This window comes from Macaca thibetana, chromosome 2, assembly GCF_024542745.1.
Source record: "Macaca thibetana thibetana isolate TM-01 chromosome 2, ASM2454274v1, whole genome shotgun sequence".
Lineage (NCBI taxonomy): Eukaryota > Metazoa > Chordata > Mammalia > Primates > Cercopithecidae > Macaca > Macaca thibetana.
In genome coordinates, this window is record NC_065579.1 from 142,542,661 (window position 1) to 142,569,985 (window position 27,325).

A 27,325-nucleotide genomic window follows, 5' to 3' on the forward strand; every position below is an offset into this window, starting at 1 on the left:
GATCCCCCTCTGGACCTGTACATGAGCCAATGAAGTCTGTCTCCACGTGCATCAGTGTGACAGACACCAGGCAGACCCTCCCTTCTGCACCCCCACATGCATGCACATCTCCCCCATGCAGAGAGCCAGACGCGGACCCTGGGCTCAGGCTTGAGGTCCCTGCTATGACACCTTGTGGGTGAGCCACATACCACCAGGAGGTCGTTGAACAGGAAGATTTCTCGCTGGTGTAGTCCGAGTTTCTGGGGCTTGTTTGGGTCTGGAACCTCAAAGAGCCGGCAGTAGCAGACCAACCGACGGTGGGGCAGAGAGAGCACCTGTGTGGGGAGAGGCTGTCCTGCCACGGCCGCCCAGCTCTCCTCCAGGAGCCCTGGGAGCCACAGTGGACAAGTCTAGCCCTTCAAGCTAGAAACCTGGCATGTGGGCCTTGAGTTCAAAAATGGCTTCCCTCACACACAGTGAAGAGCAGATGTGTCTTTTGGCTCATGGCAGTTTCCCGTACTCTGTTCTCAGGAGCCACTACTTAAAATCCCTTATGTCTGCTCTCCTGAAGCACTAGGGACGCACCCCTGCTTCTGCTGAGACCCCCCTTCCATTCTTTTGGGCAGGTACCAGGCTTCTTAAACTATCAAGTTCACCTGGGAGCCTCTGCCCAGATAGTGAGTCACATTTTGAGTCCCTGCAATGTGCCGGTCATACACATGAGGCCACTAAGCCCTGAAAAAGTCTTTACAGAGAGAATCTACTCTAGATGAGGAAACTGAGGCACAGAAGATAAGTAATGACAAAACCAGGAAGTGGCAGAGCCAGGATCCAATTCCAGGTCCCAGGACTTTTCCCACCCTACCAAGCCTCCCCATAAAAGATACCTATTGTCCTGATGCCTGAAAATCCTGAGCCAGCAGCCAACACTCTGTGGCACCTGCCCTGGCGCTGTCCTCCACTCCCCACATCTGCCCTGAACATGTCCCTGACAGCTCACGCGAGCCCTCAACATGGTCATAGCTCCAGCTGCCCTTGAGGCCGGATGCCTCAGGGCGAGGGATGAGCCATCAGGGCTTGGCTCTGGGAGTGCCCAGGTTCATGCAGGATGGGGGAGACGGTCAAAGGGGTGGGATCCCCGGGATCACTGCCCTGAGGCCAGGGGCTTGACTCTGCCAGGCGTGCTCTAGGCCAGGGCTGCCTGAGTTTGGCACATCAGGGGGTTAAGATGAGGGGGGAAAATGTGGCCCAGCCTGGGGTGCTCAGATTGCAAAGGTGTGAAGGAGACAGGATAGCAGGGTTGGGGAGCACAGGCTGGAGGTGGAAGGGGCCTGGTCTCTTGCAGGGGAAGCTGGGGAGGGTGAGGGCAGGCAGAGCTGCTTTCAGGACTGAGGGACAAGGCCAGTCCACAAGGAGGGTCATGGCAAGCGGCCTGGTCACCCTATGTGCATGTGCCCTGGGGCGTGTGGGCACACCACAAAGCTATGGGAGAGGATGGGTCCTGGGGGTGAGGAGGCGGGCACTGGGAGTGCCTGGGGCATGGGATGTGGGGGATAGAGCACAGAGCAGGGTCAGGTAGCGGACAGGGCAGGGCCTCAGAGGACACACCGGGGTCTGTTTCAGATGCAGGGTCTGGGGGCTGGCCTCAACAGGGCACCGACAAGAGCCAGCAGGAGTCTCCCCTGACAGCACAGCCTCAGGGCCTGCAGAGATCTGAGGCTGGGGTAATTATGAACACCTGATTCCTCAGCGCCCCAGCAACAAACTCAAGCAGCCAGCAGTCGGGCTCTGGGAGCCTGGGGAGCCGGAGACTGGCTGATGCTGGACTTCCCTAGGGCAGTGGGCTACCCACAAAGGTAAAAGCAGAGAAATACTCACACAGCCGAGCCCGGGATGCAGGGATCCGATCTGTGGGAGAATGTGAAACCAACAAAACGGTGTTCATGTTTCAAAGCCACGCCCAGGCCAATGCTGCAAGTGCCCCTCCCTACACCTCCCCTTGGGCTCCACCCAGCCAGTGTGTGGGGGACCTGCTCTGGCAGAGATCACTGAGGGGTCCCAGGGGACTCCTGGACCACCCAGGAAAGCCCGCCAGTCTCAGGGGTCCAGAACTCAGCCACTGTACAACCCTGGCCTGCTGGATTATTAAGCGCCTCAGCTCTCTTCAGATTGTAATGCAGAGCTAATAGCTGTTATTCCCAAATATGACAGGAGCCACTTGAAAAAACCCCAAGCCCTGGCTGGCAGAATTCACCAGCCCTGCTGGAAGGGACCACATGGAGTGGGGTGGGTGGGAGTGAGAAGGCCTGGCAGGCAGCCCCGTCCCGGTGGTGCTGGGGCCCACCATGTACCAGGGCCCATGACATACCGGCTTCTTCCCCACAATGAGCTTCTCCACCTTCTGCACCTGGGATACATGGTCCTCATTGGTCTTCAGCTCTCGCTTACGGATCCGTTCATAGATCCCGATCAGCATCTCCCGGGGAATGTCCTCACCATCGTCCACACCTGGGCAGGGGATGCAGCTGGGTATCAGGGTGGGCCCCAGGCTCACTCGATTTACCAGTTTCTAAAGCAAATCAGAGGAGCGAACCTTCCACCAGACCCAACAGAACCAAAGAACTCCCAGGCGGGCCCACAGCAACAGGACATTTTCAGTCAACACAAATTTCCTCAGTCCTCCTACCGGAATGGGCCCAGTACATCTGACCCGGACTAGTAGGCGATGGGTGTCAGGGGCTGAGCCACCTCTAAGCCATGTTTAGAGGGCTTTACAAATGCTACCCTGCTCCATGCTAACCACAGCCCTTCAAAGTGGGTATAATCATCTCCATTCCACAGATGGGAAGACTGAGGCTGAGGTGTGGGGAGGTTGGGGTTTGTGAGTTTGGGCTCCGATGGACCTGGGGCCACATCCTACTTTCACACTTACTAGCTATGTGACTATAGGCGAGTGCGTCACCCATGCTTGGTGTCCTCCTCTAAAACAGGTTGCCCACAACACAGGCTTGTCATGAGGAAACGAGGGGCGCCTGGGGCGTGCCCAGCTCTGCATCTGAGCAGTGAGAGTGCTGCAGTGGCTGCTGTTGCTGGCTCACATCATCCGGGCAGAGACTGGAGGCTGGGCTCTGACCCAGGGCTGCCCTAACCACAAGCACACACTTCTCTCTTCCTCCCCACTCTGAAAACTGCTGTGAGCAGAGAAACAGCCTTGTACATGCGGGAAATGCAAACTCGTTTTGCAGTGAGCTCCAGCCTCATCCCTCTGCCAGGCTGCAGTCCAAAGGGCTGCAGGGCTTGGGGAAGACGGACCTCCCACAGATGGCTGGCAGGACAGGAGATGCTCCAACCTGGGGTAGGCAACCTGGCAGTGCCTGCCCAAATGACAAGTTCTAGCATCCTGTGGTACACTGACTGCATTTGGGGAACTTATCCCATGGGAAATGAGACACATACAAGGTTATTGCAGCACTGTTTCCAAATGGCAAAAGGCTGGAAGTAACCCGTGTACCCATTAACAGGGCAGTGCTCACCAATCATTCCACATCAGCACAACAGACTACTTACTACGCATCTGTCAGGAACAGTGAAGAAGGCCACAGTAAAGCACATGGGTCATTTCTCTTAGATTTAGTAAGTGAGAAAAGCAAGGTGCAAAGTAACAGGGGGTAAAACCGTTCCTGTATATGTGCACTTGCATGAGCGGAGCACAACTAGGGGGCACGGCCAGGAGAAGCCAAAATGGAGGACCTTCAAGGGCAGAGGCTATGCCCTGAGCACACGGGGTAGGGTGGGAGGGAAACTCTGCCAGGCACCTTCCAGTATTTTTTTTCCCCTAAATAGACATTAGTTTTAGAGCAGTTTTAGGTTCTCAGCAAAACTGAGCAGAAGGCAGATTTACCCCCCAACACTCATAGCCACCCCTGCTGTCGCCATCCTCACCAGAGTGCTCCATTGGCACAATGATGAGCCCACACTGATGCATCAGCGTTACCCGGGGTCCACGTTTTAGATTAGGGTCCACTCCGGGTGTTGTGATTCTGCGGGTTTGGGCAAACGTAGAACGACCCTTATCTACCACTATAGCACCACCCAAAACAGTGTCACCACTCTAAAAATCCTGATTTCCGCATACCCATCCCCCCCCCCAGCTCCTGGCAGCCACTCATCCTTTTCCTGTCTTCATAGTTTTGCCTTTTCCAGAATGTCATAGAGTTGGACTCACATAGCACGCAGCCTGTTCAGACTGGCCTCTTTCACTCAGTGCTACACACTTCAGGTTCCTCCACATCTCTTCATGGTCGATAGCTCACTTCTCTTTCGTGCTGAGCACTATTCCACTGTCTGGAGGCATGCAGTTTATTTATCCCTTCACCTGCTCAAGGACGTCTGGTGGTTGCCACGTTTTGACAGTTTTGAATAGAGCTGCTATAAGCATCTGTGTACAGGTTTTTCCATGGGCCTAAGTTTTCAGTTCATTTAGGTAAATATCAAGGAGCACAACTGCTGGATCATATTACTTTCCGGCTTTCAAACTATGTGAATATCCATTTAAAAAATAAATTAAAAAATTCAAAAACTTTAATAACAAGGAAAGACTCTTGGACTGGCTTCCGTGGTGAGCTACTCTCCTTCACAGTCCTCCAGCCCCCAGGGCTCTCCTGCTGCAGGACCCACCGGACAAACTGGGGTGACCCACTCGAGAGAGGATGTGTGTTGGGGTGGGGATGAGGATATCCCTACAAAAAGAACATGCGCTAGGCACAGAGCACCAGGCTGGTTCCAGGAGTCCAGGGATCTGCCTTGCCTCTGCCATTTCCTGGCTGATGTGACCCTGGGCAGGTCCCTGCCTTCTCTGAGCCCTGATCACCCCTTCTGAAGTATAAGATGAGAAAGAACGTCCTTGGGCTCCAGGCTAAAAAGGGGTGACTTGTCGGCTGGGCGCAGTGGCTCAAGCCTGTAATCCCAGCACTTTGGGAGGCCGAGACGGGCGGATCACAAGGTCAGGAGATCGAGACCATCCTGGCTAACCCGGTGAAACCCCGTCTCTACTAAAAAAATACAAAAAACTAGCTGGGCGAGATGGCGGGCGCCTGTAGTCCCAGCTACTCGGGAGGCTGAGGCAGGAGAATGGCGTAAACCTGGGAGGCGGAGCTAGCAGTGAGCTGAGATTCGGCCACTGCACTCCAGCCTGGGCCACAGAGCGAGACTCCGTCTCAAAAAAAAAAGGGGTGACGTGGTGGGGACAGCCCAGGCTTGGGAGACAGAACCTGCAGCTCCCTCCTTGGGAATGGGGTGCTCAGCCCCTTCCATGGGAAGTGGGGAGGCTCCTGCCACCCTGTCATCCAGATAGCTGGCAGGACTGGGTGCAACCATGGACAGGAACCACAGAGCCACTGCCATGGGGGTATGGACTGGCCACCACCTGACTCAGTAGCCCTGCCCCGCCAATCCTTCTCTGCTCTAGGCCAGTCGTTTCTGGTTCCTCCTGTTATTTCTCATCCAGCACATTCCAGATGACATGCAGGAGGTTCTAAAGTAAGGAAAAAAAAAAACACCTGTTCGGGCATGGTGGCTCTAGCCTTTAATCTCAGCACTTTGGGAGGGCAAGGTGGGAGGATCACTTGAGGTCAAGGGGTTCAAGACCAGCCTGGACAACATAGTGAGACCCTACCTCTAGAAAAAATAAAAATTAAAAATTAGCCAGGCATGGCAGTCCACGCCTGTGGTCCCAGCTACCTGGCAGGCTGAGGCAGGACGATCTCTTGAGCCTGGGACGTCAAGGCTGAAGTGAGATATGATTGCACCACTGCACTCCAGCCTGCGTGACAAAGGAAGACCGTGTCTAAACAATCAGAGACCCTCAAACTGTCCCTGGGCTGCCAGAGGGACCTCTAAATATAAATAAATAAATTAATTAATTAAACCAAATCAGAGACCCTCAAACTCCCCCTGGGCTGCCAACAGCATGCAGCACACAGCTGGCTTTCCTGGAGGTGATGAGTGGCCAGCCTGCATTAGGTGTAACGTGGGAGTCTGTGAATCCCAGAAACAGGCTCGGCCCCATGAGAAGGGAGGCTCAGGGTGAGAGAGGCCCTGGGTGGATGCAGAGGAGGCCCCGGCCTCCTGGCTGCTGCTTGGACACCTGGGCCTGGGAGTGCATCTGTTGTACCATCAAAGTGTCCACTGGTGGCTCTCAGGAGCTTTCAAGATGCCTTGGTTCCTAGGAACTACAGACTTGATGGACTTGGGGCCTGCAATGTCCCTCAGACCTTGCAAGAGGCCACATGCAGTGACTGCGGGGTGCAGGGAATGGCTGTCCATGAGCTCTAAGCCATGCCCCAGCCTGCTCAGCATCCCTTCCTGCCTCCCAAGGGAGGTGGCAGAACCACTCAGGTCTTAGAGCCTAGCTCAGGTGCCATCTCCCTGTGGTCTCTGCTGCCTGAGGATCCTGCCACAGTGGCACCCACCACCAGGAGAACGGGAGGGCACCTAAAGACCCTGGAGTGGAGCTGGAGCTGCTCCCTGGACAGTGACCCTGTCCAAGGAGAAGGGACGGCAGAACCACTGTTGAATAAACTAAGAATGAACAGCTTTATCAGTTCCACATGCTCTTAGAGCCAGGCTGGATTCACACTGGCTCTTCTTTGCTTTTATAAACAGTGACACCCTTTCCAAGGAACCCTCAGTCCCTGTCCTTTCAACCCACCCTCAGCTCTTGCAGCCAGGGTTCCCACACAGACTGAAGGATGCAGTGCCTTCCTCCTTCCTTCCGAGGGCCTTGGGGCACACAAGGGACACACTGGGCTGGCACGGAGCTGCCTGGGGGAAGGTCACGGCCTTTTAGCTCCTTTCCCGTCTCTGATCACGCAAGGAGGCCTCGCTTCCCGCAGACCCTGCACCCACACCTCCCAGCACATGCCCACCTCCCAGGGGACAGGGAGTCGGGTCTGTACTCCAGCGCCAGCAGCGGGAAGCCGCACTGGCTAGAACTCAGCAGCATTGTTTTCTTTTCATTGCATTTATTTTTATAATTACTTTCTACATTTGGCAAATGCTACTCATTCTCCATTTACAGTAGCGATATCAAGTCCCCTTTTAAAATACATACTTCTAGGTAAAGACACACAGAAAAAGGCTAGTTTCATCCTTCAAGGGCAAGCTAACAGTGTCACCTTCTCCGTGAGGAAGGTTTCCCAACACCTCGAGACCCTGGCCTGTGTCGTGCAACCTGTGTCCCACAGGGGCTCCTCTAAGGCAGTGCTCTTCCCAGTCATCTGTGCTGTGCTCCTCAAAGGTCCCTCCATGCCAGACCCTGGAGGCTGGAGCCCAGCTCCCCAGCTGGAGGCTGCCTCAATGCTCTGTCTGCCCTTACACCTGGGGAGGGCCTGGCTGGGGCAGGTGCTGAAGCAAGTCTGTGGTTGGCTGACCGCCCAGGACAGCTTACCTCGGAGGTTCTTGATGAAGTCCTCCAGCTTCATTTTCCGCTCGGGCTTGACATTGGGGCTGTACATGTCGGTGTTCAGCAGGATGATGGCAAAGGCCAGGATGAAAATGGTGTCTGGGTTCCGGAACTGCCGCACCACGCCGGGGTTGCAGATGCAGTAGCGCTGGCTGCAGGCCAGGAGGGAGGGGGTCAGGGCCATGGCGCAGCAAGTGACATGGCCCCTCTCTCACCAGCTGAGGCTGTCACGTACTGCTGAGTCTCAGTTCCTGCTTCTGGTGAGCGAGGATCATGCCTGCCTGTCGGAGGTGGTCCTGACTACTCACTCGCCCTCCTTTCTCTACTGCAGTCCCTCCTACCCTGGATTATAGCCGGGCACACGGCCGTCCTGGGGAGGACTGCATTTCCCAGCTCCCAGGAGCTCAGAGTAGCCACACCACCACGTTCGGCCCATGGGATGTGAACAGATGTGATGTGAGTGCCTGTAAGGCTGGGCCCCTCTTCCCGCTGCCTGCAATGGGGACGTCACAGTGGGTGTCAGGCCTGCCCTCCGGGACCCTGAGGAGAAAGCAGCCCGGGCCACCTCCACACCAGCTCAGAGGGAGAAACACCCCACCTTGTCTCAGCCAGGGCTACTGAAGGGCCTCAGGTTCAACAGCTGTGGACAAGAACACCCCCCTGCCTTGGAATCCGCCCGCTTGCCGCTCCCACTGCCACTCCAGGGGCCCCTCCACTGCTGACCTCGTGGAGAGGCAGGTGACAAGAGGCAGGGACAGAGTAGAGGAGTAGAGGAGCCAGGCAAAGTACCGGGACTGAGGCTCAGGAGCCCAGCTTAGTGCCCTCCCCTCCAGGAAGCCGTCCTGGAAAGAAGCGGGTGCATGCTGCCTCCTGCCAGGGCCCTGGGGTTGTCCTCCCTCTGTGTCCTCAATCCTCCTGGCCCCACCACCAGTGCAGAGCCCAGAGGGCTGGGTCAGCAGCTGACCTGTGCTGCCCACACCCAGCATCGAACATGCAGGCTCCTACACAGCCAGTCTGCACGTGATCCCAGAATGGATGACTGTGTAGTGACCTCGAGCTCACTGTTGTGTTAGGAACTGGGCTAAGTGTGCCCACATGTCCTGTGTTGGTTCATCCTTGCACCCCTTTGTAGGATATGTGCTATTGTTATTCAACTTCACAGGTGAAGAAATGAGGCACAGAGAAGTTAAGAAACCAGCACAGGGCCACACAGCCAGTAAGTGGTGGAGTCGGTGACTGAACCAGGCGTCTGGCTGTCTGGCTAGTGCTCTGAGTCACTGCGCCGCTCCCCGTGAATGAGCAAATGAATGACTAGATAGATGGACTTGTGGATGAATGCAGAGTTCGAGGGGAATTGGAGGAAGAGCATTCAGAATCCCGATTTGAACAGACAGAATCCTAGCAGTCGCAATCATAACCTCTTTTAACTTCAGTTTCCTCATCTTCACAATCAGAATAATTGGTACAGTCTCCTCCACCCCCACCACCTCACAATGGCTGAAAGGAGCCCGACACAGTGCCTGGAATGTAGACTGGGCCACTACGGTCACCCCCAAAGCAACATTCAGGGACACCTGGCCCTGTCTAGGGATGGTGGGGATGCAGTCTTTGGTCCATCTTCGGGCCCTGAAGCTGGGGACACCATCCTCCCCCGATGCAGCACCCCCAGCCAGCCTGGGACCCACCTGAACGCCTCGATGAGCCGCTCCACTTTCTGAGCCTCCCCTTGGACACGGATGTGCGCCTGGAATTTCCTGAGGGCCTCGTCCAGCTCCATGGTAGAGAAGTCCATCTCATCCACCACGCAGCTGGAATAGAGACAGACAGCCCCGCATGAGCACCCCTTGCAGGTGTGACACGCCCAGCCCACACCCAGGTGGTGGTGCCTGGAGCCCAGGGAACGGGCTGCCTCCTGGTAGGGAGGGCCCCTGCTGGACTCCAACCAATCAGCTAAGAGCCCTCAGAATGCAGCAAAAAGACATCCAGGCTTCTGGGGAGCTGTGAAGCCCCTGGAACTGTAGGGAAGCGTGTGTGCCTATATTTATGTGGGCAGTTTTCCCAGCGGGGCAGAGCATATGGTTATCTGGATCAAAGCCCTTCCCAAGAGACAAGCAATTTTTTTTTTTTTTATGAGATGGAATCTCGTTCGTCGCCCAGGCTGGAGTGCAGTGGCGCGATCTCGGCTCACTGCAAGCTCCGCCTCCCAGGTTCACGCCATTCTCCTGCCTCAGCCTCCCCAGTAGCTGGGACTACAGGCACCCACCACCACGCCCGGCTAATTTTTTGTATTTTTATGGAGATGGGGTTTCACCGTGTTAGCCAGGATGGTCTCGATCTCCTGACCTCATGATCTGCCTGCCTTGGCCTCCCAAAGTGCTGGGATTACAGGTGTGAGCCACCACGCCCGGCCGAGACAAGCATTTTTAAGCATAGCCCTCACCAGGCACACAGTGGATGCTACGGTGAGTCTCTTCTCCTTCTGCATGGGGTCGGGGAGTTCACTGCCATTTTCACAGTGAAGAAAGGGTGCCCAGGGTGTTGACTTTCAGAATAAGCCCTTGTGGGGAGAGTATCGGGGTGGTGGGCTGGGTTTTGAGGTGCTTTTCCAGGGACTTGAAAGGGCCATGCACCCTCATCTGCGGGGGAGTGCCTGGAGGGGCGGCTGATGAATGGTCTCTACATTCTTCCCATGGCTCTGCCCCTGGCACACCCTTCCAGTCCCTCCTATGGTGACCCTGGAACAGAGAAGATGGGGTCTGCACCAGGAGCCCTGGGGCAGGCTCCAGCTTCTGGCCTAGCTCCCTAATGACGCTGCAGTCACTCCCATGGGGCAGAGGCCTGGCCACACAGGGCCTGACCCCTCTCCCAGGGCCATCCCCACATGGGGTGATGCAGCTGCTCCCACCCTCCTCTGAGCGCTCAAGGCCTCCTGGGGCAACAGCCTTGGAGGTGGCTTCAGAGCAGTGGGGAGAGGGCAAGCAGGGAGCAGGCAGGAGGATTTGCTGAGCAGCAGGAGCAGCGGCCCTGCAGATGCCTGGTGTGGTGGCCCGGGGGAGCCAGCCACTTCCTGAGGCCACTGCTATTTTCTGAATGAGGAGAACAATATGCGGATTTCCTAAGGACCAGGAACCGGTTTGGAGCGGGGAATGGCTGCAGGGGATGGGGGCTGGAGCTGGGCATTCACCAAGGAGCTCATCCTCGGACCTTTCCTCATGCTTGCTTCAAAGAGGGGAGAGGGCAGTAGCCACCCTAACAATACAGCAGGCTTCTCCAGGTGCTGAGCAGGGAGAAAGATGTCCGGCCTGTGCATGCTTGGCCGACCAAGGACACAGACATTCTGCTGGTGCCTGCCATGTGCTGGCCACATTTAGCCTCCTGGGTGTGGGGCGGGACTACATGAGTACCTGTGTGTGTGAGTCCGTGTATGTGGGAGTGTGTGCCCAGGCCAGCCCCTCCCACTCTGAGCCTTGGTTTCCCCACCCATGAGACAAAAGGGGCGACGGCACCCGCTGCCTCCTAGGGAAGCAGCAGAGACCGCAGGCGCACTGGCCAGCCCCAGGGAACGTGAGGCCTCGTGCTCCAGGGGCTGCTGTTCTCGGGCACCTGCTCCCCAGCCCTCGCTGGTCCCCTTGGCTGCACATGGGCAGGGCTGGGCGGCTAGAAGGGACTGCCTCTGGATGGCCAACACTTCACCCTGCTCTGAATGCTCTTCCTGGCCCACCCTTCTGGCTCAGGGAGTTGGGAACCCATTTTTCAGAAGGCTTTCAAGCAGCTGAGAATGTTGTGCTCACCAGCTCTCTAAGCTGGGGGGAGCTGTGGAATCAGGAGGTGGGGGTAGGACACACAGCCCAAATATCCCAGGCAGAAGAATAAGGCAGGGGCAGAGTGTGGCACGGGCCGCATACAGGGAGGCAGGTCACTTGATCCAGCTCCCGACCACTCTCCACAGGGGCAAGTCAGGAGCAGACAGGGCATGCAGTCCATGCAGGAGGTGCCCTGACCTCCAGCTGCCTGCTCCTGCCAGCCCTGCCATGAGAGGCTGCAGGAACGTGGGTCACTGAGGGCTGTGATGCTTGGTGCCAGGTTGGATAAACCGTGCTTAGGGACAGAGGGGAGGAGGGGCCGAGGGTACCTGAAAGAAGGTGGGTGGACAGGCAACGGGGTCCACATGTGGGATGGTGCGTTGGAGGGCAGGTGCCCACCTGCATGCTGTACAGATGTGGGGTATCTGCATGTGTGTGTCTAGGAGTTAGAAAGAGAGAAGGGGGTGCCCAGCACATGTCCCGGCAAGTAGGGTGGGGCTGACCCTGTGTGTGCCCATGTGTAACACAGGGTGCGTGACGGCGCGTGTGGAATCAAGTCCCACCCCCGCCACAGAACTCACTCGAGCACATCGCGGTTGAACTGCTTCTGCCGGTTGCCCAGGAACTCGCCGATCATCTGCCGGCTGAGGCCCTTGCGCTGCAGCAGGAAGTGGGCCACCCCGACGGGCGTGTCGGGCACAAAGCCACGCTCGATGAGGTACTGGACTCCCTTCTCAGGCTTCCTGGGGTAGGATGAGAGGCACACTCAGCCCCAGCTGCCCGGCTGCCAGCCAGGCACCTGGAGGGGATCTCCGCTCAGTGGACAGTTGACATTCTCCCTCCCTGCCCACCTGCACCGGCCCTCATCCCTGTAGGCATTCAGGGGTCTCTAGTTCCATCTCCTGCCTGGGTGGGAACTCAAGAGCCCAGGCTGGCACCAGAAGACCCTGGGCTCCAGGCATCCTGCCCTGTCCCAAACCCAAATGTGGGGGACCTGGTACAAACGCCTTCACCTAGACTCGCCCAGACCTTGTACAAAGAATGGGCTGGGCTGGCTGCAGGGGTGCTTCTGTGAGTGCTGGAGATGGACCATCACTCCCCTGCTCTGCCTGCAGCCCCTTCTCGGCTGCCCAGTACTGGCCCCAAACGCCCGCACACGCCTTCAGAACCAGGTTCCCTGTCCGGCCCAAATCTCTGCTCCCCTCAGCGTGAAAGCCGCCGTGCCAGGCTGCTCTTCTGAGCGGACTAGAACCCTCTGTCTGCCAATGGGTAATAAAGAACAGCAACCACAGCACCTGCGGGGAGCAATTGCTCTGTGCCGCCGCTGTTGAGGCGCCCTGTGCACACTAATTCATTCAATTCCCACTCCGGGAGGTCAGCACTCTGGTTACCTGCGGTGCTCAGGAGCCCAGACTCGGGAGCCTGACAGCCATACAACCTTTCAGGGGTCCTGGCTTCCCCTGTTGTAAACACTGAGGAAGTAGTCAGATGCCTGCAATGACACACTCAGTAATGATGAAGGTGCAGAGAGGCAGCGTTTCTAGCTGGAGGTCACAGTGCCAGTGGCAGGGCTGGCCCTGCAGGGCTGAGTGTGTCCACTGGAGACCGGACCTCCAGAGCATGGATCATTCCACTGGTTCAAGCCTCTCGGTGCCCAAGGTGTGTGCAGAACCAGGCCAGGGCAGGGATGTGGATGGTGCACGTGTGTCATGGGCTGATGGGGCCTAGCGCCAGGCCAGACAGAGCACTCCTGGTCTGCACCTGGCTAGGTGTCTGTAGGGCCAGGCAGGCTGTGGGGACACGGCACTGACCCTGCTGCTCACACCAACCCTGGGAGCAGGCCCTGCCTCCCTGCGGCACTCCGGCCGTGTGAGCCCTGGCAGGCCCCTTCTCCCTTAGGGCCTCAGATGTCCTGCCCATCTTGTGGTAGGTCTCTTGCTTGGCTGACCTGGCAGGGTGGTCCTGGTGGTCAAAGGAGAGAGATTGGGCCAGGCGTGGTGGCTCACACCTGTAATTCCAGCACTTTGGGAAGCTGAAGCAGGTGGATCACCTGAGGTCGGGAGTTCCAGACCAGCCTGGCCAACATGGTGAAATCCCATCTCTACTAAAAATCCAAAATTAGCCAGGCGTAGTGGCTCACGCCTGTAATCCCAGCTACTCGGGAGGCTGAGGCAGGAGAATCATTTGAACTCGGGAGGCATAAGTTACAGTGAGCTGAGATTGTACCACTGCACTCCAGCCCAGGTGACAGAGCAAGACTCTGTCTCAAAAAAAACAAAAACCACAACAACAACAACAAAAAAACAGGCTGGTGTGAGAGGGCTTTGAAGATGGCCACACATGTGACCCCACAGGATGGGTGTTCTCCATGGAGTTTGCCAGGTCACTCTGAGAGCTGTATGGAGCCATCAGGCCAGACTGGCTCCATGTCCCCTTGGCCCAAGTCCTCAGAGTCACCGACAGCTGTCAAGTGGTTGGGGACACAGGGACATGTGTTTCCTCAAGAGTCCATGAGGGGTCCAGTGTGGCTTGGGCCTCCTTGCCTCATGGCACACCCAGAACCCGTGCTGGGGCATAATCGGCCAGGTCATCCCCTAACTGGGGGGCCAGGCCTGACCCCTTGCCCCAGCAGGTAGAGGTCCGCATTCTTCTGTCCCCAGGGTTGGGGGAATGGAGATGAAAGCCGGTGTCCACCCGCCCCATAACCGCACAGCTCCTGGCTGACAACAGCGCCCTGTGGACACTGTATTTCCACGTGCAAGTGAAAGGAAGCCTCCTGGCTGCAAGGTGACCCTGCTATTTTTACCCTAGGACGGCCACACCCATAAGCTTGTCCCCAGGAGTGTGGCAGGGAGCAACCACTAGCTAGCTTGGTTCTGGCACAGAAGTGGTAATGGAGTGGCCCCGTTCCTACCTGTCCCAGGGACCCAGGACGGAAGGACCAGCGTTTCACTGTTCACAAGATCACATGACTCGCTATGCTTCGGGGGTCTCCAACCAAGAACTGCTCCAATGCCCCAGGCCTCTACAGCCACGGCCAGAGCAGATTCTGGGTCCTCACCATCCTGCTCCATGCCAGCCCCAGCCCACACCCTTCTCTCCCTCCCTCAGCTTCCAGGTGAGGGGTTGCCATGGCTCACCTACAGTTGGGTTTTCTTTGGCCCACACACTGTTAACAAAAAGAATTCCAGCTAGTTGCCAGTATTTAAAAACTGGAAGAGTGCACAAAAAATCTGGATTTCTGGCTTCTGAAAAATCAGACCTTCTGGCATCCCTGGGCCTTTGCTCCCTGGCCCCCATGGCAGTGACTGCGGGAGCTGGGCTGGGCTATCCCCACCCCCTGCTGCTGGTCCCTTCCCCACACAGGTGCACACTCTGACTCCACCCAGGCTGTCTGGTCCCTCCAGGCCACTGCTGTAGTGACCAGGTCCAGGCCCAGCTGGGTCCTGCCTTGTCACTTCCCCAGGCAGCAGCTGCTCTTTTTTTTTTGCCTCCATCCACCCTCTGGTGTCGATATGCCACATCCAGGGACTTTTAGGACAAGGCTCCTTGGCTCTGGAGGTGCTCAGAGCACAAAGGGAAGAGGGGAAGGCGCTGTGGGAAGTGGGCATGCGAGCTCTTCAGGATTAGGTGAGCACCATGTGTCTGCTGGGCCAGGCACCTCTTGGTGAACACTGGCTGGGAGTAAGTCATGGGCCCCTGTGGGTACAGCTGAGAGGCCTAGTCTGGGCAGGGGGCAGGGGACAGAGACTGAGGGATCAGGCAATTTTCTGGGAAGAGGTGACAGTGAGGACAAAGGCCCTGAGGTGGGTGGGGAAATTGGAGAGGCTATTCCAGGGTTAAGCACAGGGACCCCGGGGGAAGGCAAAGGGGGCAGTGGGCCAGCGGGCAGACCACACTGTGCTGCAGGCCATGGAGAGGGGTCTGGCTTTCTCTCGAGTGGGCTGAGAAGCCCTGGCGTGCTGTGAAGAGGGTGGTGATGGGGGTCCTAAGTCCACATGGGCGATGCCATGCTGAGGAGATCGCGGGCCAGGGCCCAGCTGGCAGCTGAGTGAGGGGGGCTCCTGTGGGCACCCGGCCATGCTACAGCAGAGGTGGGAGGGGACTGGGTCGAGGACACAGTCTGAGGGCAGAGGTGTCGATATTTGCTGATGGATCTGGGTGGGAGGTGGCCGAGGTGGGGACAGTGGGGGTAGGAACAAGAAGGACAAGGAGCAGTGAGTCCAGGATGGCATCAGCTTTTAGCCTGAACCTAGTGCAGGGCATGGATTCCACCCAGCAGGCCTCAAGGGCGATATGGCAGAAGTGAGGATGCTCAGTGAAGGGGCCTGGGCCAGTGATGAGGAGCTCGCCACTCACCTGAGGGGAACTGGGGAGGAGCTGCAGCTGGACAGCCAGGGCCAGCTCCAGGGTGGGGCTGGGAGTCCCCCCAAGGCTCCCTACAGGAGGGACAGGTCCTCAACAGCCTCCCTGACAGCAGATGGCCGGGGCACTGGGCATTTACTGGTGGGAATCCCCTGCTATCTAGACCTTGCTACCCTCCCCTACTCCTAGCCTGTGTAATGAAGCCCTTCCTTCCCCAATCTGTCCTTGGTGGCCCTGCTGGGTGGTGAGTTCTCCATCTACTTGCACCCCACCTCACAGAGCTCCACGAGGTCTGCCAAGCATCACACAGGCCAAAGGTGGGCCGTTGGTGTGGCCTCGGACCCCCACCGCCTCCTCTTGCAGCAGGACTTTACTTTCCCGCCTGCCCTGGGGAGAGGGCTGCAGGACATGCTTCAGCCACTGAACTGTGAGCTGAGGGGTCTGTGTCACTTCAAGGGGGAAGCTGTGCGGTCCCCTATGGACACCCACCTCCTTCATTCATTCCACAAACATTTATCAAGTACCAGGTGCTATGCTAGCACAGTTATGGTCCCCATCCTCAAAAAACACGCTTTCTAGTTAGAGAGGGATACAGAAGTAGATAAAGTCCAGGAATATGCTACAGCACAAGCATCAGGGGCATGGCTGGGAGAGCCAAGAAGCCCGTACTTCGGTCTCAGCTCCACTTCTGGCTGGGCGACCCAGGGCGAGTAACTTAGCCTCTCTCTCTCTCTGTAAATGGGGATGACAACAGTTCACACGACAGAGTTACTGTGAAGAATCCATGAGTTCGTACTCGTAAAGCACCATGCCTCAGGCCTCAGAAACCATTTCAGGCTTCACAGCTGGAAGAAGAGGCCTGGGCTGGAAGAACCCACCCAGGGTGATGCCACAGAAAGCTGGGATGGCATTGACTTCAGCTGGAAGGGGCAGAAGGACGGGCAGGAAAGCCCGCCCTGACGAGATGGCATTGAGCCTGGGCAGGTCCCTGGTGGAGGGAATCGCCAATGCAAAAACCTTGACAGGTAACAAAATGGGGGCACAGAAGGGTCAAAAAACTGGCTCCAGCAAGATGAAGGGTGCCGCGACTTATAATCCATGCTTCTGCCCCAGAAGTCCCTAAAAATTCCCTCTACCCTCCGGATGCCCTTCCTGCTGCTGAAAATCCACTCTGTCCAACTCTGCAGTCACCCATCCCCACAGTCCCTCTGTGTACACCCGTTACTCTTTCTTTAGCTCTTCTTGGTTCCACCCTGTAAGGATCCAGCATTAACAGGTGCTGCCTGTAACATTCTCACCATCTATACCTGACCCACCTGTGTACCCCTGGCCCTGCTGCCCCCTAAAATGCCCCAGCAGGCAGTGTTGTCGGAGGGTTCTGACTCCATCCCTGCTGTGTGCTCCCAGGTCTGGCCTTAGCTGCCTCCTCTAAAGCTGGCTGAGCCAGCTTTTCCTCACATCAGATGCTGATTCAGATTCAAGTATGACAGGTGAGCACAGACCGCACCAGTCACTTCCTGCACACACATCTCTCATCGTCTTTCAGCTGCAAGCTGAGCTGCTGGTGGGGCGAGAGAGCTGTGTGAGGCTCTGAGGAAGAGCTGCTGCAAGGCTGTGGATTGCATGTGGGGAACACGTACCTGCTGAAGCCAAGCACTGAGTGCTTACCCTGATATTTTCCCAGCAGGGGTGTGCAGGATCCAGAAAAGGGTTCTCTCTCTCTAAGACATGGGTTTCACTATGTTGCCTAGACTGGCCTCAAACTCCTAGTTTCAAGTGATCCTCTTGCCTCAGCCTCTCAAGCAGCTGGGACCACAGGGATGTGCCACTGTGCCTGGCTCCAGTCCTTTTTAACTGTTCAGGATGCCTAAGAGATGTGGAAGTGGATGGATGCCCAAGCACCTAGCTTCAGCCTCCAGGTTTCCCAGCGTACCCTCCAGCTCAGGCCCTAAGACCCAGTGGGCAGATTCTACTCTCTGCTCCAGGCCAGTCAGAGCCCTGCATCCTGCTTGCCCAAGTAAGTGGTTCAGGGAGAAGCACAAGAGCCAGAAGGAGCTAACGAGGGGAGGATAATCTCTCTTCCTCCTACTGGGGTTGCCTTGAGATTAGACTACAGGCCTGGGGTCCTCGGATGGCCCTCCTGTCCTGGGTCAGGGAGGATCTGGCAAGGGGCAGGGCCAACCCTGAGGGAGATAGAGCCAAGAAATACCCGGGACTTTTCAGGTCCATAAACCAGTAAAGCCTCTTTGCTTAACCCAGTTTGATAGAGTTTCTGTCACATGAAACAGAGAAGGCCATGATTAACGCAGAGCCCAACGCAGGGTTTGGAGTGCCCGAGGATCTCCGTGGTCAGAGGTCTCAGTCCGCCTGGTAACTGCTTGTGGGGGTGAGGACAGACTCACCAAACTCAGCATTCGGAGAGTCCCTGCATACCTGGAAATGCCCTTCCAATGCAGCAACCCAGACTCGAGTCCCCCCAGGGTCCTGCAGAGAGGTGCCACTTCCAGCCTTTCCCACACTGCCCGGGCCAGCAAGCTCGCCACCTCCGGAGGCTGCCTGCTCCATCCAGCTCTTACTTTTACACCGCACTTTCTGGTAGCATGAACTCAAGTGGCTTCCCTGGTATCGATCCCAGAGAGAAGGCATGAGAATCACCCTCTGAAGTGTGGCAGGCACCCCCTGCAGAGTTTCCCTTGGCACTGTCTTCTCTGAGGCTCAGCACCAGCCATCTCACACCCAGGCCAGAGCTCAGGATCCTGGGCTGTGGTTAGCATCAAGGGCCACAGGCCATAGTGGCCCGTGTCTAGGGTAGGGGGGTCCCAACCTCCAAAGACCCAGCTCAAAGTGCTCCTAAGAGAGCCCATCCTTCACAACATCAGCACCACAGGCTACAAGAGCAGCACCACACATGCTCTGGGCCCAGCACTTCTGGTGTGTGGCCTTGAGCTTGGGCCTGGGCTCTCAGCCTGGCTGCCTGCACCTACGCTTCCCAGGATGGCTGTGGGGATTCAGTGAGACAATAGGCGGAAGGTGTTTGGCATGGGGCCTGGCACTTGGTCCAGGCTCTGCACAGGCCGGCTCTGCTCACTGCTATTTTTATCAATGACAGCAGACACGTTAAACACAAGGAGGACAGAGCTAGAGCATGCAGATCAGGGGCACTCTCTGAGCCCTGTTCCCATAGGTGGAGGGGAATGGCCCCCTGTGGGTGCGCTGGAAGGGTGAAACAGTCACGCTACCTGCAGGATCCCAGCGACAGCATCCCCTGCCTCCCTCCTGCAGTAGCTCCAGCAGGTGGATGGGACCCGAGGCTGCTGGGCCCCAGGGGCTGGGCACCGAGTGTAGGGGAGGCCAGGTCCACAAAAGGGGGCTGCCTCCAGGTACAGGGCCCTGTGCTGGAAGGGCCTCAGGGGCCCCTGGGAAAAGCTCCTAGCCAAGTAGTCCAACCACACTGTAACACCAGGTGGCCACCCAGGCCCTGCATACATGTTCCTCAGAGACAAGCTTCTCACTCCTTTTTGAGGGTGCCCGTGTCATCAAGAAGCAGCTCTGGGGCCAAGGATGCTCTTGCAGAGGCGGGAGAGGTCTGGGGTGGCTCACCTGTGACATAGTCACCTGGGCTCATTCCAGAGAGGAATGTGACAGAGAGGAAGTGGACACAGCCAGGCATGTACCCCTGAGGGCGTGTACCAGGTACAGGAGCAGGAGACGCTGGGGTGGGGTTCCAATGCAGAGGTGACAGACTCAGTGAGGTCCCTGCTGGGCACCTGCCCCAGCTCCATGTGCTGCAGGGCTGTGTGGCCTCCCATAAATGGTGTGGCTCTGCCTCCTGGACCCAGTTTACAGATCTGTCACCCAGTGTGGAGGTAGGGAGCCCAGGGCTATACCTGTGGTAGCAGTTCCTACACCATGGATTTTAAGAGGATGTGTTCAGGAGCCAAGTGGCCAGGGTGTGACATCCCTAGTCGCCTACCAACTGTGCGAGACTCAGCTCACCCACTGCACAGGGGAACGTGCATTAGCGCACGACAGGCCCTGGGAAATGCGCCTGGCGCACCGTCAGCACGTGGAAGGATTAGCCAATCTCGTTATTTGACTGCTTGGTCCATCAAAATGCCTGTTTGGGTCTTCCTAAAGCCCAGCCCTGGAAGCTCCCTTCCCTTGGCACTCACTCTGGACACAGAAGCTCTCGCTGACCACAACAGCTGCCATCCACTGCACAAATATTTTCCAGGTGCAGGCAGTGAGACTCAGAGAGTTCAGGGAGTCGCCCCAGGTCCTGCAGCTGCTAGGTGGCAGAGCCAGGGCTGAAATCCTCCTGCTTCTGGCTCCTGCACCCCCACCCTCCCACAGCACCGCCAGCCAGATCAGCTGTGTGGCTGTCAGCTGGGCCGGGTGAGAGTAAGCGGCAGATGCCCAGAGGAACATCTGGATGCCTGGTAGACCTCGGCAGCCCCGGGGATGCCCTCACCGCCAACCCACACCACTTTCTCAGGCTTCGTTTCTGTTCTTCCTCCCCGCCTGCTGCTGGCTTTCCGACTTTGGTACATGATTCCCTTTAAGGGGGCATCCCTCCAGACAGAGGCCTGTGCCAGGAATGCTCACTGCTTCATTGCTGGGAAGGGGTGGAAACTGAGAGCTGTGCTGGAGGCCGGGCAAAGGCCAGGACATACCACCCCGCAGGGAGAGAAGTGGAGGTGGTACACAGGTGCAAGGCCAGAGAAAGGGAAGGTAAAGGGCAGTTCCTACTTCAATTAAAAACGTGCCAAGACCCAGCAATTCCACTTCCAGCCATCTGATCAAGGGGCCTCCCAGGCGGGTGTGTAAGGATCACAACCACCGTCACACTAGTGCTAGTTGTGAAAAGCTAGAAGCAACTGGCCAAATAACCTATAGCCACGGTGGAGACTACACTCAGCAGCACATAGGCGCAAGGCAGCCTGTGTGCAGAGCCCAGCGATACCCTCATAAGACAATGTCACAGTCCCAGGCCCCGACTGATGTCAGCAAGGATCCAACAGTAGCAGCTAATACATAGTAAGGCCCTATCCTGTGCCACGTCCTGCTCTCAGCACTTCACACGGACCAACGCTTCACCCTCACCGCCCTGGGAGGAGGGTGCCCCTGGCATCAGCCCATTTCACAGATGCGGCCACTGTGGGATGGGGGGCTTTGCTGCCCAAGGATATAGAGATAGGATGGGGGACAGCCAGGATTTAAAGCCAGACAGCCGGGCCCCAAGCTGAGTTCTTAACCATGGCTGTCTAGAGTTTCCAGGAGTGCACACAAATGCACAGGAAAAAAATCTGGAAGGAGAGACTGCAACATGCTGAGTCCAAGAGGATGTTATCCTGAGCTGCAAGACAAGCATTTTCTGTGAAGAAATGCTTTAATTCTCTGTGCTACACAGAGAATTAAAAGTTAACTGAATAAGAAAAAATCTACACAGACCAAAGCTGGCTGGTTGAGGAAGGTGGTTTTTCTTGGTTTCCTGTCTCCCCACTGCTGGTCTCCACTTGTCCACTCTGCAGGGGCCCCTGGTTATCCCAGCCTCCCCTCTAGGGGACATGGTCCTGGGTTGAGAGATGATCCTGGAGCTGGGCTGTGCCCAGGAGCAGTGGGGACAGACTTCAGGGACCGTGTTAGGTGGGCCAGTAGGACACAACCCTCCCCTGTCCAGTGCATTGCTCCGGCCGTGGCCTGTGCAGCAGTGAGAGCAGCCGTACTCTGCAGCAAGCCACAGGCAGATGGGAGGCACAGAAGACAGCATCCTGGTAGGTGTGAGATGTCCAAGGCTCTTAGTTCTTAGCTGAGCAAACCAGTAAGCCATTGCCCCTGGCTGGCCCCAAGTGAATGCACCATTCCCCAGAGGCTCTTCCTGAGACAGGCCTCTCTGACACCCCAAGATAGTGCTTCCATGTGTCCCAGGAATGGCTATCCCCCAGTTTAGGAGTAGAGAGAACAGGGGGCAGACAGAACAGGGAGCCAGCTTGGCACTGGCTTTGAGATGGCCAGGTCCCACTGCGCCATTCACCACCCTAGTTTGACCTTCTGGGAAAACTGTCGTCTGCCCCTGGCTCCCCGGATGTGTGTCAGGAACCACCAGCCCAGGGGAGTTGGTCCCAGGCCAGCATCTGATGAGGCCAAATCCCAGTGGCCCAGGGAGTGGAAATAACGAGAAATCTCAGGTTGGACAGGAGCCTGCACATTACCCAGGCCAAGTGCTCAGCCCTCCCCGCTTCCTCTTGCTATTTTTGGCTGTGCTAAGAATAGTCTGCTTTAAATACCCATCGCTCCTTGGATCTGCTGTCAGGATGGTCGATGGCACCTTTCCAGGACCCCCTCGGGGAGCAGTCACTCCATGAACCCAACTTATGCAGCTCCCCAAGACCCCCAGACACAGCCCTGGGTCTGGTCTGCGTCTGAGTTCCTTCCCTCCAGGACACGGTTCTGGGTCTGGCCAACTGCCCCTGAGCACTCCTACCCCCAGACATGGTCCCAGGTCTGGCCTGCGTCCCCTACAAGACATAGCCCTGGGTCTCACCTATCTGCCCCTGTCCCCCAATGACACAACCGGTCATACCCCAGCTCAAAGTCCTTTGTGTCCCACATCACCCCTAAGCCTGACATCCAAAGCTGGGCAGGGCATGGCCCAACATACCCCACTTGCTATGGTGGACTCAGGGGTGATGGGATGGAAGTGCCTGGGACTCAAGTTGCTTCAGCACAGAAAGCTTCCATTCTGCCCCTGCTCAGCCTGTGTGTGTTGCTGTCCCAAACAGCAGCTCCAGGAAGGGCTGGATCCTCTGTGCACAGGTTGGCAGTATCCTAGCCACCGACCTTGCACGGCAGCCTCCTATGCTCACAGGCCACGCTGGACCTCAAGCTCTGTGCTTGGAAGGATCCAGCCACGCCCACCTGCCGAGGCCCAGCAAGCCACGGCTGCCCACCCTGCAGGGTCACCAATGGTACTCACTTGTTGAAGAGGTTCAGGCCGATGCGGTAGTGCCTCTTGCGGATGACATCGTTGCTAAAGGCGGGCGAGTCCCAGCTGTTGCGGGCCTCCTTGTGGTAGGTCTGCTTGCTGAGCGTCTGCTCCCGCAGGCTGTCACGGGACGATGACTCGGAGCTGCAGTTGATGGTGTCGTTGGAGTTGGATGTGCTGTTGATGCTGTCATTGTCGCCGTCTGAGTAGTCCGACTCAGACTTGCTCTGCCGGTTGGCCGAGCCATTGATGGCCAAGTGGCTGTCTAGGGGCCTGGGGGGCCGGGGCCGCAACTCAGGCTCCTCCCGGGGGAGGCTCTTCGGGGGGCCGCTGTGGGGACCATGCTTGGGGCTGCCCTGCTGCCCACCGAGGCTGCGCTCATAGGCGCTCTGCCTCTTGAGCGAGCCCCGCTCCGAGCGGTCACTGAGGTCCACGGAGCTGTCGCTGGGTGGCTCGATGGTGAGCAGCGGGAGATGCTCCACCCGCAGCCGCTGCTCCTGCCGCTCCAGCGACGGCGTGCTCCGGCAGCTCGTGTCCGTGTCGGCCTTGTCCTCTTTGTGGGCCAGGGCCCAGTAGTCTGGGGCTGCGCCCCCAGCCCGCAGCCGCAGGTCCGACTCAGTGCTGGACGGCCGGTCCCCTGCCTGCGAGAGGGGCAGAGGGGGAGACAGCTCCTCCTCATCAATGTACAGGGTGACATCGCTGTACGAGGCCGTCATCTCGTCCAGTTTGCGGTGGTCCATGCTGTGCAGGGCTGTCTGGGGCTCAGTGTCCCGGGCCCGCGCCGCATCCAGGGCCGGTGCCTCCTCAGTGTGTAGGCTGCGGCAGTTGAGGGCATCGTCGATGGACTCGGCCAGTGATTTCACTTGCCTAGAGAAGGCGTCCTCCAGCTCAGTGATGGCGTCCGCAAAGTCGCTAGAGGGGGCCGGAGACTTGAGGGTAGTTGGCTCGCTGAGGTCACCACACTCAGGGGGCACCAGAGCTCCCAGCTGGGAGCCGTCGTTAGTCACTGAGACCTGCTTCCCCTCGAAGTAGGAGCTGTGCACTTTCTCAGGCCCCTCAAAGGAGAACTGCATCCTCATGTTGGACAGCACGATCCGGCGCGACATGCGGTTCTCTGACATGGAGCTGCGCAAGCGCTCGAAGTTCTTGTTCATCTGGTACTGGCGAAACGCCGTCTGGATGGTGCGGGCCGCATGGCGGGTTACCAGGCGCCCCCCATACTTTCGTTCTAGCATCTCCACCTGGGGGTGGGAGAGGAGAATGAGAACAGCCCTGCATGTGGGCACAGTGAGACATCTACCAAACTCCTTCCCACTTCCTAGCCAAGCAGCTGTGCAACCTGGGAAGGTCCCAAAGTTGGTCAAAGCAACTGCTGAGGGATGCTGGTGGGCTTATGTAAAATATGAGTCCCGAGGTCAAATTGGATAGAGAAGCGTCAAGTTAAAATGAGTGCAACCATGTTTTTCCTCTCAGACCCGTTTGGTTTTTTTTGTTTTTGAGACAGAGTCTCGCTCTGTCACCCAGGCTGGAGTGCAATGGCATGATCTCAGTTCACTGCAACCTCTGCCTCTTGGGTTCAGACGATCCTCCTGCCTCAACCTCCTGAGTAGCTGGGATTACAGACACCCACCACCACGCCCAGCTAATTTTTGTATTTTTAGTAGAGATGGAGTTTCACCATGTTGGCCAGGCTGGTTTTGAACTCCTGACCTCAGGTGATCCACGAGGCAGGGCCTCAAGAAACTTTAAAAGGCAGTGAGATACACTATGCTGAGTGTCCCCAGTGTCTTGGGTCACAGAAGCCCCTGGCCCTGACGCATTTTTGAGGTATGCCATCTTATGAAACCCATTTGGAGACCCTGGAAGAAGTATGCACAGGTCAAGAGACAGGCTAAAGATTCCAGCAAGGCCCACAGGCTTCTGGACTCATTTTCTTTCCATAGCACCAATCAGGCAGCTCTTGTGGCCAGCGGAGTCACTGAGTTTCAGGGAGACCTGTGGGGTCTGCTGCACTGAGAAGCAGGCTTCGAGGCCAGGTGCCCGAGTTCTAATCTGGGCTATGCCGCTTGGTAGCTGGGTGACCCAGAATAAGCCCTGAGCCCATGCACTTCCTCGGTTTCCTCGTCTATTAAATGGCATAGTGCTGGGACCTATGACTGTGGTGAACCCGGCAGACAGAGGCCAAGGGCTGGCACATGCCAAGCACAGGGGTAGCTGGGCTGGAAAGACACTCAGCTGCATTCTGGGAAGGGATTTACAGTTTGTAAAGCCCCCAAGCTCCCTTGCTCTACAGATGGGCAAATTGTGGCCCAGAGAAGAGACTCAACACATACTCAAGAGGCCTCCAGGCTCCGGAGCTGGCTTTCCCTCATGAGCACCGCCATTCCTAACGGCTCGTCTGGGCTGCACAGCTCATTCCTGTGAGGGCTGGGCTACATGCAGGGAGGGGATGGGGTGAACCCCGGGTGCTCCAGTGGGACACGCAGACCTCCTGAATTTCTGAGGCACCCGTGACCAAGGAGGGCCCTGAGGGCCGCTCCCTGCACCTTGCTCCTGAGTGGACAATGAACACATTCCTGCGGCCAAGATAAGGAATTGGCTTCTCCGCCAAGCCAGGCCTCTTGGGGTGCTGGGGTGGCGTGGGCATGTGATGTGGGGCTAGGAACCAGGCAAAGCGCTGCACCTGCCTGTATGGTCCCAGATGCCCACTACATGCTGGGCATCACGTCACACCTGGAGGTGGAATGGGAGGCATGGAGGTCCTTGCACTCGAGGAGCGAGGGGTCTGTCAAGGAGAGCAGGCAGCTGCAGGCGCAGAACTGAAACAATGCCAAACAGACATCCAACAAATCGAAGGCTGCGGCCTGCACCACGGAGACTGGCTCAGAGCCACATGAGGCCTTGCATGCCCATGCGTGCTGCCTGGCTTTGGGTGGTCCCAGCAGGCTGGGTGGAGGAGAAGAGCTGCGGGGGCTTGAGGGGAGCAGATCAAAATGACTTTTCCAATCCCAGGCCAGAGTCTGTTTTCTCTCTCGCCCTGTTACTGAACGCCATCCAAGAAATGACCTCACTTCCACAACTGTAAGCAGAAAGTTTCCATTTTTTGGGTTGTGAGTGGAGCTTAGAAAGCCCGTGGGGCCGATAAGAGACCCGAGGCTGGGATCTGGGAAGCCTTTCTTCCCTCACTCTACTTTGTGGGCAGCACAAGCACCAGGACCTCCAGCTCAGGCCTAGAGCTCCCCGCAGGGCCTTCTCGCCTGCTGGCTCCGGACCTTGCAGACCAGGCAGCCACCCTGTTTTCCTGAGACCTCCTGCCCAAATCTGTGTGTATTGGGGGCGAAGGGACTTCAGGAAGGCAGCAATGGGCTCTGCGTTTGTTCACCAGAGCCCCTGGCAGTTCTTCCCCCAAGGGTCCCCACACATGGACCTGGGGCTGCTCTTCCTTGTCCCCAAACTTACTGTGGGTCATTCTTCTTTCTGGGATGGAACTATTGCCAGGCCTGGTCGAAAAGTTTCCTGGGACCCAGTGGAGGGGATTCTACTAACATGTGCCCATCTACTATGTGTGCTGGGGACCCCCACACCCTCATCCCATCTCACAGCAGCTTCTGTTCTCCTGAGGGGTTTCGCTACCCCACTTCTCGGCAAGGACAAGACGCTCAGGGGAGGGAAGCCGCTGGCCCAGGGCATGTGGTTCCTGGATAGAGGAGTCGAACCCGTGGCCAGGGCTCCCCCATTCGGCCCTCACTTGTCCCTTCAAGGCAAACTTCTGAGCAGTGCAGAAGAGGAACTGGGAAGAATGTCACTTCTTGATGACACAGGGACAGTATCTGACACCCACTCAAGTCTCCTGCTTCAGGGACAGAAAGCCACTGAAGGGCACAGTGGGCCAGGGGCCAGAAGAGCACAGGAGACTGGCCCTTGGGCTCCTTTCACTAAACGGACTCTGTTATCCAGACTTAAAACTCCTCATGGAATCGGGCACCTTACTTTTTCATCTAGTGATTCCCATGCAATCTGTCCCATTCCCACTTTTGCTGAGTTTTCCGGGAAGCTCGGTGGAGCATCGAATGCTCAGTGGTCCTTGATGTTGCCTCCTCCCTCTCACCTCTTTGGTACCTCTTCTGGGCCTTCCTTTCCATCTCACACACTCAGCAGCCTTTGCACCAGCTGTTGCCTCTTCCTGGAACAGCCAGCTCTAATGCCACCTTAGAGAGGTCTTCCCAACCAGCTTTACCCAATGCTGTCGCCTCCCATAGCCACCCGATTTCTTTCCCCAATTTTTCGAATCCCTAGAGTTTGCATCACTTTCTGGAAGTCAACTGCCTCTGCATTGCTAACTTGCTCCTGTCCAGCTCCTGTGCCACAGTGGAGCTCAAGAGCAGGGGCCTTGCCTCGGTCACGGGCACCCAACACAGTATCTGGTGTGTGGTGGGCGTTCAGATAATATGCATGGAATGAAAATGAATAGCTGGAGTCCTATTAGGCCCACAGTAAGCATATAATTCTCTTCAAAGGCCTCTATTAAGTCCCAACCTTTCTCCTTTCTGTTTAAATGGCTCTGCTGCCAACATCTCTTACTATAAACCGTGGTCCACTTTGGATGTGGGCATCACGGATAAAGGGAACAGAAGCTGCTCTGCACTGTGTCGGCCTGGCTTAAGTTGCAGGGCAGTACCGACAGCCAGGTGAGGAGGGGGCTGATGGGGGATTCCCTGTCAAGAGAGG

At 57.1% G+C, this 27,325-nt stretch overlaps 2 protein-coding genes across 12 annotated transcripts in view; both read right to left on the reverse strand.

Annotated features, from left to right (window-relative positions):
• Positions 1-14,587, reverse strand: part of RPL32 (ribosomal protein L32) — a 93,474-nt gene extending 78,887 nt beyond the window's left edge. Inside the window, exon 1 of the mRNA XM_050781520.1 lies at positions 14,584-14,587. The gene's annotated coding sequence lies outside the window, so the exon portion shown is untranslated. The remainder of the gene's footprint in view (positions 1-14,583) is intronic.
• IQSEC1 (IQ motif and Sec7 domain ArfGEF 1) overlaps positions 1-27,325 on the reverse strand; it is a 387,620-nt gene that overhangs the window by 16,309 nt on the left and 343,986 nt on the right. For all 11 annotated transcript variants that reach the window (XM_050781445.1, XM_050781451.1, XM_050781450.1 and 8 more), the window contains 7 exons: positions 22,589-23,838; positions 11,829-11,990; positions 9,130-9,252; positions 7,430-7,596; positions 2,351-2,490; positions 1,861-1,890; positions 192-317 (listed from right to left, as the gene is read on the reverse strand). In XM_050781445.1, the coding sequence (XP_050637402.1) occupies positions 192-317; positions 1,861-1,890; positions 2,351-2,490; positions 7,430-7,596; positions 9,130-9,252; positions 11,829-11,990; positions 22,589-23,838 (1,998 nt within the window). The remainder of the gene's footprint in view (positions 1-191; positions 318-1,860; positions 1,891-2,350; positions 2,491-7,429; positions 7,597-9,129; positions 9,253-11,828; positions 11,991-22,588; positions 23,839-27,325) is intronic.